The following is a 16,725-nucleotide window of genomic DNA, read 5'->3' as shown; positions in this document are numbered from 1 at the left end:
CCTTTTAATGAGGCCTTAATGGATGTCCTTCTGGACACCTGGTACAAACCCAACATAGGGTTCCCGTGAATAGTACAATTGCCGGCCCCATCGCCCTGCACTAGATGACCCATTTTTCCTCCCCACCCACCCCACAAAGCTTGGTTGTCCAGGCTTCCTCTTCCTGTGGAGCATTCCCTTCCGCAACCTGAACAGGGAATCCAAGAGACACGAGTGTTTTGGAAAGACATTTTTTTCTTCCGCCAGTCTAGCATTGCAGTCAGAGAACACCGTATGCCTTTCGGGCCGTTATTCCCATTTGATATGGGACATGGTTGCGCAAGTGCTGCCCATAGTCTCGGAGGAGGACCGGGCTCTACTCTCCCAAGCTATTTCAGACGGGAGAGACGCAGCTAAGTTCGCCATCAGATGTGGCTTGGACACTAAGGACTTGCTGGGCAGAGCAATTTCAATGACGGTGACCGTTCTTTGCCATGCCTGGCTGAGAACATCTGTTTTTTGGGGGATATCCAGACTAACCTCCTGGACATGCCCTTTGATGGCTACCGTCTCTTTGGCGACAAAGTGGATACTGCCCTTGAGCATTTCAAAGACTCGTGAGCCATGGCCAAGTCTTTGGGCCACACCACAACCCCGAAGGCCTCATCCACTTTTCGCGCCTTTCATGGCTATGGAAGGGGCTATCAACTGCGCCAACCCTATTCCGGCCAGCGGGCCCGCAAGTTCAGTAACCTCTGCGGCCATGGACGTGGTTCACCCCAGCCCTGTGGGTCAGGAAACCAGAAGTCGAGCCAAGTCACATTCCACTCCTCCACCACAAAACCTTCCTAGTCTGATCCCCTGGATCACTCTCAGCTGGTCGGTGGCATAGTATTTCATCATATCCACCACTGGCGAAACATCACATCGGACAAATAGGTATTGCAGATAGCCCGAAGGGGCTATTCCCTCCCCTTTGAGGCTACCCCTGCATCTATGCCTCAAACTTAAGATCGGCTGACGGAGGATCACCTTGACTTACTCCACAAGGAGTAAGTCAAGGTGAGCTCTGTAGACCAAGGGAGCTCTGTAGAGGGTTCCCGGGCCAGAAGTAGGCAGTAGTTATTCCTACTACTTTCTGGTCCCAAAGAAGGACGCTCCAGTTGCAATCCCGTGAGTAAGGAGAAATTATGCCGATTAATTTGGATGATCAAAATTGCAGTATTAAGTCCATATCCTTCCGCATGATAATTATAGAGTTCATGTGGCACATCATCGATATGGACCCTGACAAGGTCCTCTCTTTCTTTCAAATTGGAGCTCCTCAGCCCATACACAAGTTTGACTCCAATGTAATTACAGAGTGGGTGCAAGATTGCTCACTTTCCGTCCTGAAGACCCCATTGCAAGGTTCCCTGTGGTCCTCATTCATCTCTGGGTCGAAACGTCAACATTTTAACCTTATTGACCTAGACTGAAAACCTCTCCACATATAGATAAACACGGCATTCGGAAAGTGTATCTATTGCTTTCTGGCATTTTGTATTCAGTAAAATACCTTCAGCCGGTCCTTCTTTGAAACCATTGTTTACACTATATAATTTCACTTGCATATGCCTATCCTCCTCTCATCTACTCACGAGCACTCCTATTCACACTATCTTATTTATTTATTTATTTATTTATAGCATTTATAAAGCGCTCTGTAACCCTACGGGCATCCTGGCGCTATGTACATAAGCTGAGAACTCTGTTGCATCGGGGGAAAAGCAGGAGGGATAACTTATGAGTCTAGGTGGTTAAATTTTAGGGAAAAGCCAAGTTTTCACCTTTTTTTCGAAAGGCCATCAATTCATCTGTTTTCCTGATGTCAATAGGTAGTCTATTCCACAGATGTGCTGCTGCTATGCTGAAGGCTCTACCACCACAAGTGCCTTTCCTGATCCTTGGGATGTCAATAAGATTGGAAGAGGAGGATCGAAGGGACCAAGTGGGTTCGTACCACTTAAATTTATTTTGAAGTGGACGGGGGCCCATCCCATGTACTGCTTTAATGACAGTACATAGAGATTTAAAAAGGATCCTCTGGTGAAAAGGTAGCCAATGAAGATCTGTCAGGGCGAGGGTAGAGGAGGCTCTTCGCCCTCGAGAGAGAGTCAGTTTTGCCGCAGCTGCCTGAATGCTCTGGAGTCTGGAGATCAGGTAGGCAGGGGATTCCAGTAACAGAGTTACAGTAATCTAGGCGGCTAAGGATGGTACTTCTTACTATGGTGGCTCTAACCTGTGTTGGTAGAAGAGGCAGCAGCTTACGCAGTCCTCTTATTAAAGCAAAGCAGCTACCTACCTGCTTGTTAACATTGGTCTCAAGACTCAGATTTTCATTAAAACTGACTCCGAGGTTCATTACTGACTTTACCGGAGTTAACGACTCCCCTGGCTCCAGAGGCCAGAAGTCCATAGGTAGACTTCTAGTGATTCTGCCTACTTTGCAATGCATTATTTCAGTTTTGTCACTGTTGAATTGTAAAGAATTCTGTTTGAGCCAGGATGTCATTTCCCGCATACAGGTGTGAAAAGTCTCGAGTGAGTCTGCCTGGGTACCGTCAAGAGAGATCATCAGCTGCGTGTCATCCGCATAGTTGACCGCGCTGATGCCGTGAGTCTTGATAATGCCCATCAGGGGTTGCATGTAAACATTAAAAAGTATTGGACTGATTGCAGATCCCTGTGGGACCCCAAATGGGACTGGAGCAAACTCTGACTGGTACGGAGGAATTGCTACTGCCTGCCATCTGTCTGTCAGATAGGAGTGAAACCAGCCAAGCGCAGCTCCCCTGACTCCGATGCTCTTCAGTCTGGTCAGCAGAATGTCGTGGCTCACCGTATCGAAAGCGGCGGACAGGTCAATCAAGATTAGAATTGCTGATTCTCCCCTGACCGCCCTCATTCGTAGGTCGTCCAATACTGTCAACAGGGCTGACTCGGTTCCATGAGCTGGTCTAAAGCCGAATTGCTCCTCCTCCAAGATGTTATTAGTTTCCAGGAAGAGGGCGAGACCTCTACTGACCAGCCGTTCCATGATCTTAATTGGATATGGCAGGAGTGATATAGGTCAGTAGTTTTTATGGCAGCTCGGGTCGAGATTAGATTTTTTCAGCAGGGGGGTGACGACTGCTAATTTCCAGTCCTTTGGTACAAAGCCTGTGTTGAAAGACTGCATGCACAGCTGTCGAAGTACTGGAAAAAACTCGTTCCCAAATTCCTTTACTATTTTGTGAGGAAGGGGGTCCAACGGGGATCCTGATGTTATATTGAGGGCTGTCTTTACAAATTCTAGTTCTGTCGGGATTTCAAAATTCTCTAAGGTAGCCCTTGGAGTAAAGGGTCTTGTATTTCCTTCGCTCTTCTCCCTGTTCCTGATGTTACTGTTGCCCTGCACTGGAGGGAAGGAAGCATCCTTCATACCCTCGATTATTTTTGCGACTTTTTCCTGAAAGAAGGAAGCTAAACCATCGCATAGCTCTTGTGAGGGTCTAATTTGACTGTTAGCACATTCAGGATGAGACAGCTCTTTGACTATCCTGAATGTATCACGGGATTTGTTGGAGCTATTAAGTATTAAGTCTGCAAAGTAGTTTGCTTTGGCAATATTGATCTCCTTCTTATAATGCCCAATTGTCTGCCTCCAGGTCAGCTTCTCCTGCTCTAGATAGTTTTTTCTCCAATGCCTCTCCGCCCTTTTACAGATAATTTTCAGTTCTTTCAGTTTATCCGTGTACCAGGGCGCAGAGGGTTTCCCTCTTTTTCTAATAACTTTCAGTGGTACAATATCGTTAAGTTGCCTGGTTACCTCTTTACATAATAGATGGTAATTGGTGGTGATATCGTTCTCTAAATCAAACGAATTCCCAACTTGACAGAAATCTTTCCACTCAATGTGGAGCATCTGTGTCACATTAATTAATGAGTACTGAGAATAATGATTTATTGAAATCTATATAAACAAACCAAGATTTATTTAGTTGAGTGTTCTTTTTGTAATATCGGGTACTAAGTTATAATGAATTCTCGTTGGGACCACCTGTTTTTCTGTATCCAGTGTATGATTGACTGATGGAGGCTCTCCTTGCCTTACTCCGCGAGGAAGTCCAGACTCGTGGCCAAGGGAGCTATAGAGGGTTCCCAGGCCAGAAGTAGGCAGTGGTTGTTATTCCCACTACTTTCTGGTCCCAAAGGAGGAAAGAGGCCTTTGTCTTATCCTAGACCTCAAAGCCCTCAATTACTTCCTCAAAAAGGAGATGTGAAAGAGTCTCACCCTAGCTCAGGTCCTGTCTGCCCTGGACACGGGAGACTGGATGGTAGCACCGGACTTGCAGAATGCCTATTATCATATCCCCATCCTGCCTGCCCATTGTCGCTACCTGCGGTTTACGATGGGCCACGAGAACTTTCAATTTGCAGTGCTTCCCTTCGGCCTCATCAGCGCCCCTTGGGTGTTCAAAAAGGTGATGGAGGTGGTGGCAGCCCATCTGCGGAGATCCGGGGTTCCAGTCTTCCCCTATTTCGGAGTCTGGTTGGTGAAGGGGGGGGTCGCCCCGAACAGTTGTCTCCCACCTCCAGACTACGGCGAACCTCCTGCATTCACTGGGGTTCACTATCAACATGCCAGTGTCACACCTGAACCCCTCTCAGACGCTCCCTTTCATTGGAGCAGTTCTGGACACAGTGCAGTTTTGGGCCTATCCTCCCGAACAGTGAGCCCAGGATATTCAGGCTATGATACCTATGTTTCAGCCTCTATCCTGGATTTTTGTGAGAATGACTCTGAGGCTGTTGGGCCTCGTGGCCTCCTGCAAGTGACCCATGCACAGTGACACATGCGGGCTCTGCAGTGGGACCTGAAGTTCCAATGGACACAGCATTGAGAATCTTACCGACTTGTTTCAGATTCCAGAGGGCACTGCGAGAGACCTGCAGTGGTGGCTAACAAACCACGATAGGTTCAAGGGCGGGCCCCTCTCCCTTCCCCACCCAGATCTCACAGTAGTGACGGATCCATCCCTTCTGGGATGGGTTGGCCATCTGCGGGAGGTGGAGATCAGAGTAGGCTGGTCTCTGGCAGAAGCCAAGCTCCATATTAATCTGTTGGAGCGTCGGGTGATCTGACTGGCACTGAAAGCCTTTTTGCAATCGATAAAGGGAAGGCTCATGCAGTTGTTCACGGACAACACTACCGCCATGTGGTACTGCAACAAACGGAGCGGAGTGGGGTCGTGGACTGTCAAGATGCCCTGCGTCTCCGTACTTGGCTGGAACAGAGCATTTCCCTGGTGGTTAAAGACCTGGCCAGTTCTCTGAACGCCAGTGTGGACAAGCTCAGCCAAAGGTGGCTTACAGATCATGAGTGTCGTCTCCATACGGAGGTGGCACAAGTTCTCTCTAAGCGGTGGGAGTTCCTTGGTTAGATCTGTTCACCTCCGAAGGGAATGCACAATGTCAGCAGTTTTGAATGTTGGGAGTTTCCATGGCGGCTTTTGCTGATCGACGCTTTTCGCCATGAGTGGAGCTCAGACCTTCTAAATGGCTTTCAGCCCATACCACTCCTGCCCAAAGTGCTTAAGAAGATCAGGAGTGACCAGGCACAAGTTATTCTAATGGCTCTGGACTGGGCACTGAGAGTTTTGTATCCCGAGCTTCTAGACATGAGCATTGATCCTCCGATCAGGTTGCCCCTTTGGGAGGATCTTCTATCGCAGCAACAGTGGAGAATCCTCCACCCGAACCTGTCCACTCTCCGCCTCCTTGCGTGGAGATTGAGCGGCGACAGTTGACAGCTTTCGACCTTCCTCCCGAAGTCTGTGAGGTTATTTTGGCAGTTAGGCGTCCCGCCACAAAATCGGTACATGCCTGCCGATGGAACAAATTTTGTAAATATTCGACAGACCAGTCTATTGACTCTCTATCTGTATCCTTATCTGATGTCATCCTGGTTATGCTTTCCTTGGCTCGGCAGGGCTCTGCTCTGGGCACCTTGATGGGCTATTTTTCAGCCCTTTCATCTTTTCTTCCGCTCCCTGATCAGCCTGCTCTTTTCAAATCGCCTCTGGTGCATAGATTCTTGAAAGGGATAACACACTTGTTTCACCCTTCCCCCTTTATTATGCCACAGTTGGACCTTAATTTGGTTCTCGCCTTTTTGATGTGTGCACCGTTTGAGCCGCTGCACAACTGCCCTCTACGGCTGCTCACCATCAAAACAGCCTTGTTAGTGGCAATAACTTCTGCCAGGAGCCTCCTTACCTGACAGTCTTTCCCGGATAAAGTGATGCTCTGCCCAAGGGCATCTTTTCTCCCTAAGGTGGTGACACCCTTTCACATGGGACATCTGGTTACTCTTCCCACCTTCTATGCACCACTGCACTCTTCCAAGGAAGAGGAGTGTCTCATTATCTGGACCCAAAAAGAGCGTTATTGTTCTATCTCGATCGAACCAAAGAGTTCCTGGTGGATGATCAGTTCTTTATAGGGTACGTGGGTGCAAAGAAAGGGCATGCTGTCCAAAAGAGGACTATATCCCGCTGGGTTATCCTCTGTATCATAATTTGCTATGCCTTAGTAAAGAAAGATTCCCCCTGAAGAGCTCAGGGCCCATTCCACCAGGGCAAAAGCGGCCACCACGGCTCTCCAGCGTGGTGTCTCGGTTTCTGTTATCTGCCAAGCAGCTATGTGGGCATCGCTCCACACGTTTGCCAGACAGTACTGCCTGGGTTCCTAGGTTCGCAGAGAAGGCCTGTTTGGTCGTTCTGTTTTGCAGGATTTTCTGGTCTAAACCCTTCCGCAGTACCTCCTCCAGGGATGGTATTGCTTGGTTATCTGCTCAAAGTAAGGAACCTCCGGCTAGATGTCTCTATCAGATGGAAAAGTTAACTACCTACATAAACGCCTAATCTGGTAGATAAATGATCTTGCTGCAGATTCCCTACTGACTGACCCATCCTCCCCGCACCGTGAAATAGTTTTTAGTGTCAGGGATGTTCGCCTTCAGGGTCCTAGCTGTTCATTTTTTAACACACCATGGCCAGTCACTTAATGGCTTTGCGCTTCTGGCGTGGTAAGTCCTGAAAGGTACTGACGGCAGAGCGCCAGCGTGGCGGTTATATTGACGAAGTGGATATCACAACGCTGGATATGATCCCGAAGATGTCACGCAGAGTTGACTTATGCCACTTACCGGCGAGCAGGGGTACTGCTACGAAAAATCTTCCAGATCCAGACTGATGCCTGGAAGTTCAAAGGCAAGGAATCTGCAGCTAGATCACGTCTCTACCAGATAAGCCTTTACCGAAGGTGGGTAACTTGTCCGACAGAGCCAATACATTTTGCATAGGCGAAACCCATAGGCTTTGCCAATGCTTGTTCAGCTGTCTCAGCTAGTCTTTTCACTGAGTGTCTGTGATGTTAGTGACAAATTAGTAATCTTGCTGCTTTTTTTTTTACTGTTTTTTTTTTTTTTAGAAGTTTTATATAGTGCGCACTTGGCCCAAAGACAGACACATGTGAACTAGATTACCTTCCATATTTGTTTAGTTTGTGGCCAGTCCTTATGTACCATTTTATATTTTTTTTCTCGGCTCACAAAGTTGAAGCAAATGTGCATTCGCTTCGGCTTGCCAAGGACAAAAAAAATATTTACCCATCTCTCCTTCTGCGTTGAGCCCCTCCACACTGTAGAATTGGTCACTGAAGTCCAATCCACATTAATGTGCTCGCTTTGCTTCATTTCCATCGGGCTTAGATTCCCTTGCAGCAAATACTTCCAAAAAGCAGAAGCTTTTTATTTTGTAAACTGAAATATTTCAGTACTCTGCCCAGTGCCTGCTACGTGTTCCCCTTAATGGAAATCCGCTTTAATTACTGCGCTGCCACCTTGTTTAATGCTGGCTGGTTTCTCCCTTTCTGTGTAGCTGGAAAATCTCTCATACAGAAAACCCTTGAGGCGTTTCATGACGAGGGAAAACACATTTTCCTTGGTTCATTTGAACAACATTTCTAAAATAAAAAAAAAAGCAATAGCTACTCTTAGATGGAATAAAACGGCCCTGCTGAGTTACAGATGGACACACACGGCTCCATCAAAAAGTGAGAAAATTACCAAATTGCTTTCTGTCGTGAGAGGGGTAGCTACCTGCGCCTGTTCGTCCGAGTGTTATCTCAAAGCCTGCAGCCGACAGCCTTTGTTCCGATAACGCTTGTTTTGAGATTTCCCGCTCAGAAAGCCATAACATTTGAAGTTTCTTCGGAAGTGATGCATTGAGAAACGCGATAGAAATAATCGGCATGTCCAGCCATTGGAACCGGACCCAAATGACTGGCCCTGCTCACTAAGTTCCCTCATTGGCATGCAGTGTGCGCGCTCGTGCGTGCGTCCGTCCGTCAACTGTTATTTCTTTGAGTGTTGACGCAAGAATCTAACGTAACCCCAGGCCTTGCCATTTTGTTTGCAGACCCCGATGTTGAACAAGCATCTCCAGTCACTGATGGAAGGACTGTCGGCCAAGGTTTTCCGAACGTACAACGCCTCGATTACCCTGCAGGAGCAACTGAAGCAGCTAACTAACCGTACGTCCGTAAGATTTTCCGATATGGTGACCGTGCAGGGTAGATGCATATAGACAGGGGCGTGGCTTCAGGGGGGTGTTTGGGATGTTACACTCCACTGATAAATGTGTTAGCTGAGAAAGGAATGTTTACCTACACACAGATGAAAAAGCACCTTCCTCTATTTTGAAAGTTAAAAAAAATGTTATTTTACAAAATATTAAGTTTTCTCTCAGTACCCCCTACAAATCCACATTTCTCTCGCCTTCCACCGTCCCTTCAGCCCATCTCGTGCACCCTGCTTGCACATGAAGTATTTTAACATTAGGTGCCAGCCTGCTCTTTGGAAAATCTGAAGCTCAACACCCCCACCCCTAAAGCTACGCCCCTGCACATAGGTTAACTAACTGGAGTTTTCCCAGTAGGCCAGAGCCTTAGATTACATTGAACAGATTCCATCTCATGGCTACAAGTGTTTTCAAGAGGCACAAAGGTTTAAGCGGATGGATAATAAATGTACCTCTATCGCGCAATAACTACACTCCACGCTGGTACTTGAAGCGTAAAATGCCATTTTATTAGGACAAGGTGGCAATCATTTAGACTTTTTTAACAGTACATAAATGCAAGAAATATACTTTTCCTATCCCATGCCGACACATTCTCCCTTCAGCCTTGTCAAAACCATCTCACCTGTTTGACTCTTCCCCATTTACTCGGTGACCTCCTTCCTCTCCCCATTCTCACCTTCACTTGCCCTCCAAGCATCCTCTGTTGACTTTCCTTCATTACTTATTGTCTCCCGCGCCCCACTATCAGTCACCTGTGTACCGCCCCCCCCTTCGAGTGATGGATGCGCCCGTATGTGACTCACCATCCCTCCAAAGTACCGCCAACCAGGGAACCCCCGTAGGGCAGTTACCTCCCCCCCCACACCCCCTACCCCGCTGTCCTGTGCACCTTTCGCCTCCCATCAGCCAACCCTGCGGCACCCTGTGGACGACCATCCACCACATAAAACTTGCTCCCCATGTTCCGATAATCTATCCGGGACATTCCCCGACGCGAAAGGTGCACCATCTCCAAACAAGACCACATGTTCCTCCCGAAAACTACCCTGTTACCTGCAGGCCATTTCTTTTGAAGCATGTTCAACACCCCCATTCCATCCTCTGCGAGGCACAATTAATTCACGTAACCAACTACCCCCAAGTTACTTTCTATTAAACCATATCCCCTTCCATGTATCTTTGTGTAACGCCAGTCTTGAGACACTCATGAAGATACATGTGGGGGAGAAAGCATTCTAATCGGGGCAATTCCTTTTCTTTTTCACACGGTTTCACTCGTACCGTCAACAACGCCCCCCATTGCAATCCACTTTTCCCCCCACCATATCACATCCTGGTGGCTGTGCTCCCAGCCCGGTGAAGTCTGTACACCTGCTAGACTGCAGCCTTTGCCGCCGAAAGCCCGGGAGAAGGGCCCCTATCCAGCCAACCGTCCCGGTTCCCGGTCAACCCCCACATACTGTAGTAGAAAAAAGAATGGTTAGTCTTGTAAGACATTCTACCACTTTCCCATAGCCCCCTTTCACCATGTGTTCCAAACCCACTCCTAAAAACCCCATTCCAGTACTATATCCTCACAGAACACATTTTCTGTACTCCCCGCCCTCCTTCAACTTCCTTCCCTCCCTTGGTCCATCCTGACACTACCACTGCTACAGCCCCAATGCGCAGGAATTGTATGTCTCCCTCGGTTGGCCCCACCCATTCTACATGGCCATTGTATGGAACCTATAATGGCCAGCTGAACTGTCACTCTCCCTTCCAAATTTGGAAAACCAATTTCCCCCTAGCCAGAGGCCTTCCCTTTACAAACACCATTGCAACTACATCATGCCCTCTCCTTGCAACCCCTTTTTCTATAACCCACACTCCACTGTCCCCGTCCGCTGCATCCAAATGAACTCGACCAATCCAAATCGCCCTTGCCCCAGGCACACCCACATCCTTACAAATGCTCCAACTGAGCCGACCCTGTTCTGCCCGAGAAACCCTCGCCCGTGGAACACCTCAAACATGCCAGGCTCACTAAACAACCCTTTCATCCCAGCCAATGCCCCCCTGCCTACTCTCCATATTAAACCATATCGTCCCGTCTCCAAAGGGTCCCACCCCAAGACACCCAGTTCAACCAAACCTCCGGAAAATTACCATACTATCATTGTTCTTTTTGAATAGACCACTGGGTGACTGCCCCACCCTCCATACATCCTCAACCTTCCCCGCACATACCCTACTTCACAGATTCATGTTGCTTACGCCAACTTTGCACCTGCCAAACCACCATCCTCCTCTGCAACATCCTATGACACACTTGCACTCTGCCTCACTTCCCACACCCCAAAAATGTTCTCCCCCCACAAGAACCACTATGGTACCGCAGGCCTGCCCCAGCAGTTGCCTAGGAGTCAGCACTCTGTCTCCCTGTTACGTCCTCCCCGCATACCCTTTGAGTAACTCCCCCCAGCCATTATACACTGCCTTATTACCCCCCCTTATATAATTCCCTTGGCTCAAGTGACCCCTTGACCTTTAAAGAAACTTTCTCATGCAACCGCGCTCCCCCATTGAAATTATCACCTTCAAATAACCAATTAACCTGCCTTGGTCCCAACCATTTCTCGTGGCCCAGGCCCCTCCAACATGTATAATTCACCAAATCATTGGCCTGTCCCGTCCCCTACCTCATGGGCTCCTTGTCTTTCACCCCTTTTTCACCCAGTTACTGCGATGCCCCCAGAGCCCCTACTGCTCCTCAGGACATAAAAAAAAAAACACTGAGTATGCTACCCAGTGTCCGACTAGGTACCCATACACGTCTGGCCCCCATGCAGGTCCTTGCCTATATATCTCTCATCCCGCTGCACAAACGCTTGCGCTCAGTTACTGTGACCCCTGGAGCCCCACAGCTCCTCCTGACAAACCCCACCAAGTGTGCAAAACTTGTCCATCAAGGAACCCCCATACCTGCCCAGCCCCCAGGCAAGTCCTTGCCCATCTATGCATGCCCTCCTCAATTGCGTACCAAGCAAGAACCTGTGCATGCTTAAGCAATAGTGAAAGAGCCATCTAGACGTACGCGCCCTTTCTCCCCTATCCACACATTCGACCCCTTTGACAGACATCCTCGTCCCCCGAGGCACGCTGCCCCCCATGGAACCTCCACTACTCCTGCTTATTAACTGCCCCTTTTTTTCTTCCAACTGGGTTGTGGCTCCCCTGAATTCCCCTGACACCATTTTTGGCACCATCCTTGCTGATGAACTTGACCAAGTTCTCCCTTAAGGTGGCAGACCGACCGGACCAGCAATGCCTCTCTCATTGACCCCTTTCCCCCATATTCTGCCAGCCCTCACCGTAGTCAACCTATTGCAGATCGCCTGCCTCTCTCAGCCCTCGTGGACTTGTTGTCAAACCCTACCCACTTCTGAGAACATCTCCTTTGCTTGGTGTAGCACCGGCTTCCTGCCGGGAGACGTAGAGCGTCATGGGCCCATGGCCTCTAGCTAACCGGGTAAGGACCTCTTGGCCCGGACTACCCCATCCACCCTTTCATGATCTTCCCCTGTTCTTCCATGGTGGCCCCAGCTTGACCTCATATGAGTGGATGCCTCTCAATACCCCCGCTCCTGGTTAAGTGATCCCTTTGTGAGAGCCGATAAAGACGCTAGCATACCCTAGCGTTTGCGTAGAGGCTAAGCGTTGATGCCCCTTCTGTTTTTGTAAAGTCTGGGTGGACCTTAGCCCTCCTCCCACGTTGCTCAGCCATGCGAAACCCCATCCCTCATGCCCCCGCCCCCTCCCCAAAGCCTCAAGACCTCTATACCTGTGCAGAAGCTCAGACGCATTCCCCGGGTGCCTTCAGAACGGGTCCCCCTCTCCCCCCCACACCATCTGGTCAACAGACCGGCCTCAGGGGACCGCCCAGCATGGTGCACGCGACGCTTCGCCTCACTCGCCATGGTAACCCAGTTCGGCGAGGTAAGCCCAGACCTAATCCCCAAGGCCCCCTAAGGCGCACTTTGCACCTCGCTAACCCGCCCACTGTCCCAACTAACCTGCTAATCCGCCTACAATGTTCCACAAACTTTTCCCTCTAAGGTGTCAGGAAGAGGCCGGATCCTCCTCTCCTGATACCTTACATACATTCCTAGCTCCCGCCCCTTCCCCCAATCTTCTAATCCCTCCCCCACCTTGTCCTTCCGGCCATTGCGTGAATAGCCCAGGGGGAAGACTGGTCTGCGACCTTCACTTCCCCCGGGGGCCGTCATCTCTAACAGGTCCATAGCTGAGACAGAATTGCGTATCTAGAATCAGTCTTGTCACACATAGGCAGGGAAACTGTGTCATGCAGAAAGTTTCTTACTGGCCAACATTTTCTGCTTGAGCCAGTCTCCTGCAGCCAAAAAAAAGACATGAAATTACGTAATGCAGTATTTTGTGAGGGTACTTAGTTTTGCATGGGCTTAATAAGAACTGACTTTTAGGGCTGGGTAACTTAGCAGTTAGAAAGTCACGATTTGGATGGAGCAGGGGAAGAATAGAGGGGGGGTCGGAGATGACCTATCACCTGCACATTGGATGTAAATGAAAGTCTGAGAGGCAGCAGAGTCAAACTAATGCTATAGTTGGTTTTTTATATCAAAATTACTCTACACCTCTCATCATAAAGTTAGATATACATATGGACCTTGGTTAAATAAGAACTTCTTATATTTTGAAAGTTTACTTGCATGGAAACTTGCATATTTCTATATCTACAGCTGTTAGTGTAAATCACATCTCTCCACCATATGCTTTAGCGGTCACGTTGTGCCACCAGCATCCTTCATCACTCCATTCCCTCTACAACACAGTTTCATATTGGTGCCATCCCTGCAAGCTGATTTGTATTCCGTTCTGTTTGGGGCCGCTGGGCACACTGCCCAGTCAGCATTGCACCATGAGGCACTCATTGCACCTGCTGCACCCGCTGCCTGCGCTCTAAATCGCTTCTGCATGGAGATTGCGACGTACAAGTTAAAATATGTCCTGTTGCAATGGCAGACATCTTGGAATGTCAAAAAAGTATTCATTTTCATGGGTGAGATACGACGGCTGTGTAAAAAGCGTGTGCATCTTAATGGGTGAGATTGATACGCCGTGTGTATCTTAGTGGATAAGACCCAACAATAGTATAAAAAACAAGTGCATCCTAATGGATGGAATACACCAGAGATGGTATTTGTACATGTTGATGTGTAATATTCCATAACAGCACTACACAGTGACCACATACCACTCATAGCATAGCGTATGTGTAGGTGCATTATGCCACCGTGCATCCAATTAACATGCCCCCGTCCATATATGGTATCCAGGACAGAATATAGGTAAGGGTACAGTGCAATACTTCTTGGTGTGCATCTCAGACTAATTTAGTTATCCTCTGTATTCTTTCCAAAAGTATTTCGGTTCTAAAAGAAATTGCTTGGTTCTACCCAACGGAGCCACTTTGAGTGAACAACTAGCCACACTTCCAGGCAAGGAAAATAAAGGGGGTTGATTTCAACTGTCTATTTGAACCCCTGGGTTGAGACAATAGGGTGTTCTTGGCAGAAGAGGACACATCCTGGGCAGTCCCAGCCCTTTAACTCATACCCTTCAAGAAATGGTCCTGTATAGCTGTTCAATTCTATGTGATAAAATTGAACCAGGGGTTACATGCATGCAGCGGCGATCCAGTTCAAATAAAATAGGCAAGCATACATACAATAGACCAAATCATACCAGCATGCTGATGTCAGCTCCTTTTTTCTGCTACTTCCTACGCATAAAGGAGTTGTGCCTTTGCAGATATTAATGCTGTTACTGAAGTTTCTTCCAAAACGTTTTGCATTGTCAGCCCCTTAGACTACAGGGTTCAGACTACGCTGCATGTATCTCAAACAGCTGTCAGTCATGGACACACACATCTTTCTTTTGAACCAAGCGTGATACCAGATACTACAACAGATACTTGCTGAAGTATATAAAGGCCATCAGGAAGAGAAAATCCAAATTCAATGTCTCTGAGCGCAAAGAATGGGCCAGGCTCAATTGAGAAGCTATTCCTGTTCTTCAGTTAAGGGAGAAACGAGGTTGAGAGACCAGTCCAAGAAGCACATGTTCAATCAAGGATCTTCAATTACAAAATTCTTCTGCTCTAGGCAAGTCTCGTTCATTTTGAAGAACCAAATTCTGGCTTCAATCTCAAATTTGGATCGAATGCTGAACTTGGAGCCGATGTATCCCGATATTCTTGGGTCTTCATCTGTGCTTCAGCAAATTGCACAATCAAAGCGGCCATGTTGCAGCTTTCTAAATTGTTTTCCGACACTTTTGGTGTGTTTTCAGGCCCACTAATCTATCAAGGTCTCTAGTTGGATTTCTGATAACACCTCCCAATGTTAACCGACCCCTCTACCACCTCAGCCTTTGCCTTGAACCCTTTACCACGGGCCTCGCCTGTCGTTTCGCCACTGGTGCTGTACTTTGCTTCACTGGTGCTGGTACCTGCTCCTAAAGTCTGAATTCACAACCGGCTTCATCACAGGCTCACACACTAAACTGTAATTAAAGCCCTGCCTCAATTAGAGGAAAAGTCTTCAACTGCTGCTCTACATCTGTGACTGTATTTTTTGAAAATTGAAGCTCTTTTTGATGTGGAATCTTATGCTCCTCAAAACCTTGAGCACACCCCTCATGATGTGGATAGTGATAAAGAGACCGTTCATTTGCTCCCACCTCATTATGCTAAAGCTGGCTCATATCCTGATTTCCAAATTACCAGCAGCCTCAACACCTCACCACAGTTCGACTTTAATCTCTATAGGTTCTCCAACTGAAGAGTGCTTCTTTTGCAGTAGCAGCTTGTTGGGCTGCTGAAATTTTAGAACTACTGCTTCCCACGGAAAAAACAAAGGGTTTTTTCCTTATAGAGATCTTGTACCCAGGACCTTTCACTGTAAACCTCTTTAAGGCCTTTATCAACACCGTGATCTGTCCCACTATGGTGGCCTTGTTAAGACCTTGTTTCCCCCCACCAATGATTTAGTCTATTATGCAGTGGTGCAGTACAGTGTCAAGTGGCTCAAAATTCCTGATGCACCATCTTATTTCGGAGGACATAGTTCACACCTACAGAAGCAAAGTTAAATTGAACTCCTTCCCTTTGGAATATCAGTACAGGAAGATGAAAGAAATGGCATACACAGGTTTTTCATCCGGAAGCCTAGCGCTGCACTCACCCTTTTTAGTTTGGCATGTGTGGTTTTGCCCATGGTGCCTGAACATTTCCACAATGACCTTTGCCCATGTACAGGATATTCGGGATGTTAACTACATTTTGTCTTCTCACAGGGAGGCCACTGATTCTGTTGTTCCCACCATGATGACCAGCAATAACAGACTTAATGCTTGGATGCTGTTAGGAATTGGGTTGCTGGTTAACTATGGTGTGAGCCCTGGTCAAGCAGCAACCACAATCCTAGTCGGGGAAAGGCAGAAACAAACCCCAAATTAACCTTTGCTCATCTTCTCGTAGCTTCATACTGGGCAGTCAGGCTTAACTTGGAGGCAATGTGTAAAGTATTTGTGCAACACCTATAATAGTAAAACAGTGCAAACACCTCACAAAAAGATCCCACACCAGGTTGGAATAATGGATACAAATGTAATAAATAAAACAAGACCAAAACGACAAAAATTGCAATCAGTAGAACCAGAATCATGAATTTTATAAGACTAAACTGCAATCTAGCGCCTAAAAGCAGAAAGCACCAACAGCGGCTATCTTGTCAAGTGGGACCAGGTCAAAGTCTAAAGTTCAGACTGACCGAGATGGAGCTCAAGTTTGATGCAGTCCCAGGTTAGTCCCGCTGAAGTTTTACCTTCTCAAGTTTCATGCCAAGAGTCCTGTTTGTGGACCACGAGGAGCAAGCAGAGGGTCGTGGTCAGCGTGGAATGAAGAGGGGGCCTGAAGTCTCGGACAGACGAGTGGAGCTTCACGTTTGCGGTCTCCCGTAGGCTGTCAATGCTGCTGTGCGAAGGGATGGGCTGG

The 16,725-nt window shown here is 47.9% G+C and overlaps 1 protein-coding gene across 4 annotated transcripts in view; it reads left to right on the top strand.

Annotated features, from left to right (window-relative positions):
- LOC146780067 (DNA topoisomerase I, mitochondrial-like) overlaps positions 1-16,725 on the top strand; it is a 1,246,550-nt gene that overhangs the window by 1,182,271 nt on the left and 47,554 nt on the right. For 3 of the 4 annotated variants that reach the window (XM_085637972.1, XM_085637970.1, XM_085637971.1), the window contains one exon: positions 8,484-8,598. The exons of the other annotated variant lie outside the window; for it this stretch is intronic. In XM_085637972.1, the coding sequence (XP_085494098.1) occupies positions 8,484-8,598 (115 nt within the window). The remainder of the gene's footprint in view (positions 1-8,483; positions 8,599-16,725) is intronic. 4 annotated transcript variants of the gene reach the window in all.

The sequence above is a fragment of the Triturus cristatus genome, chromosome 12 (assembly GCF_964204655.1).
Source record: "Triturus cristatus chromosome 12, aTriCri1.1, whole genome shotgun sequence".
Taxonomy (NCBI): Eukaryota; Metazoa; Chordata; class Amphibia; order Caudata; family Salamandridae; genus Triturus; species Triturus cristatus.
The sequence above is the reverse complement of the archived record's forward strand: the minus strand, read 5'-3'. Positions and strand labels throughout refer to the sequence as shown.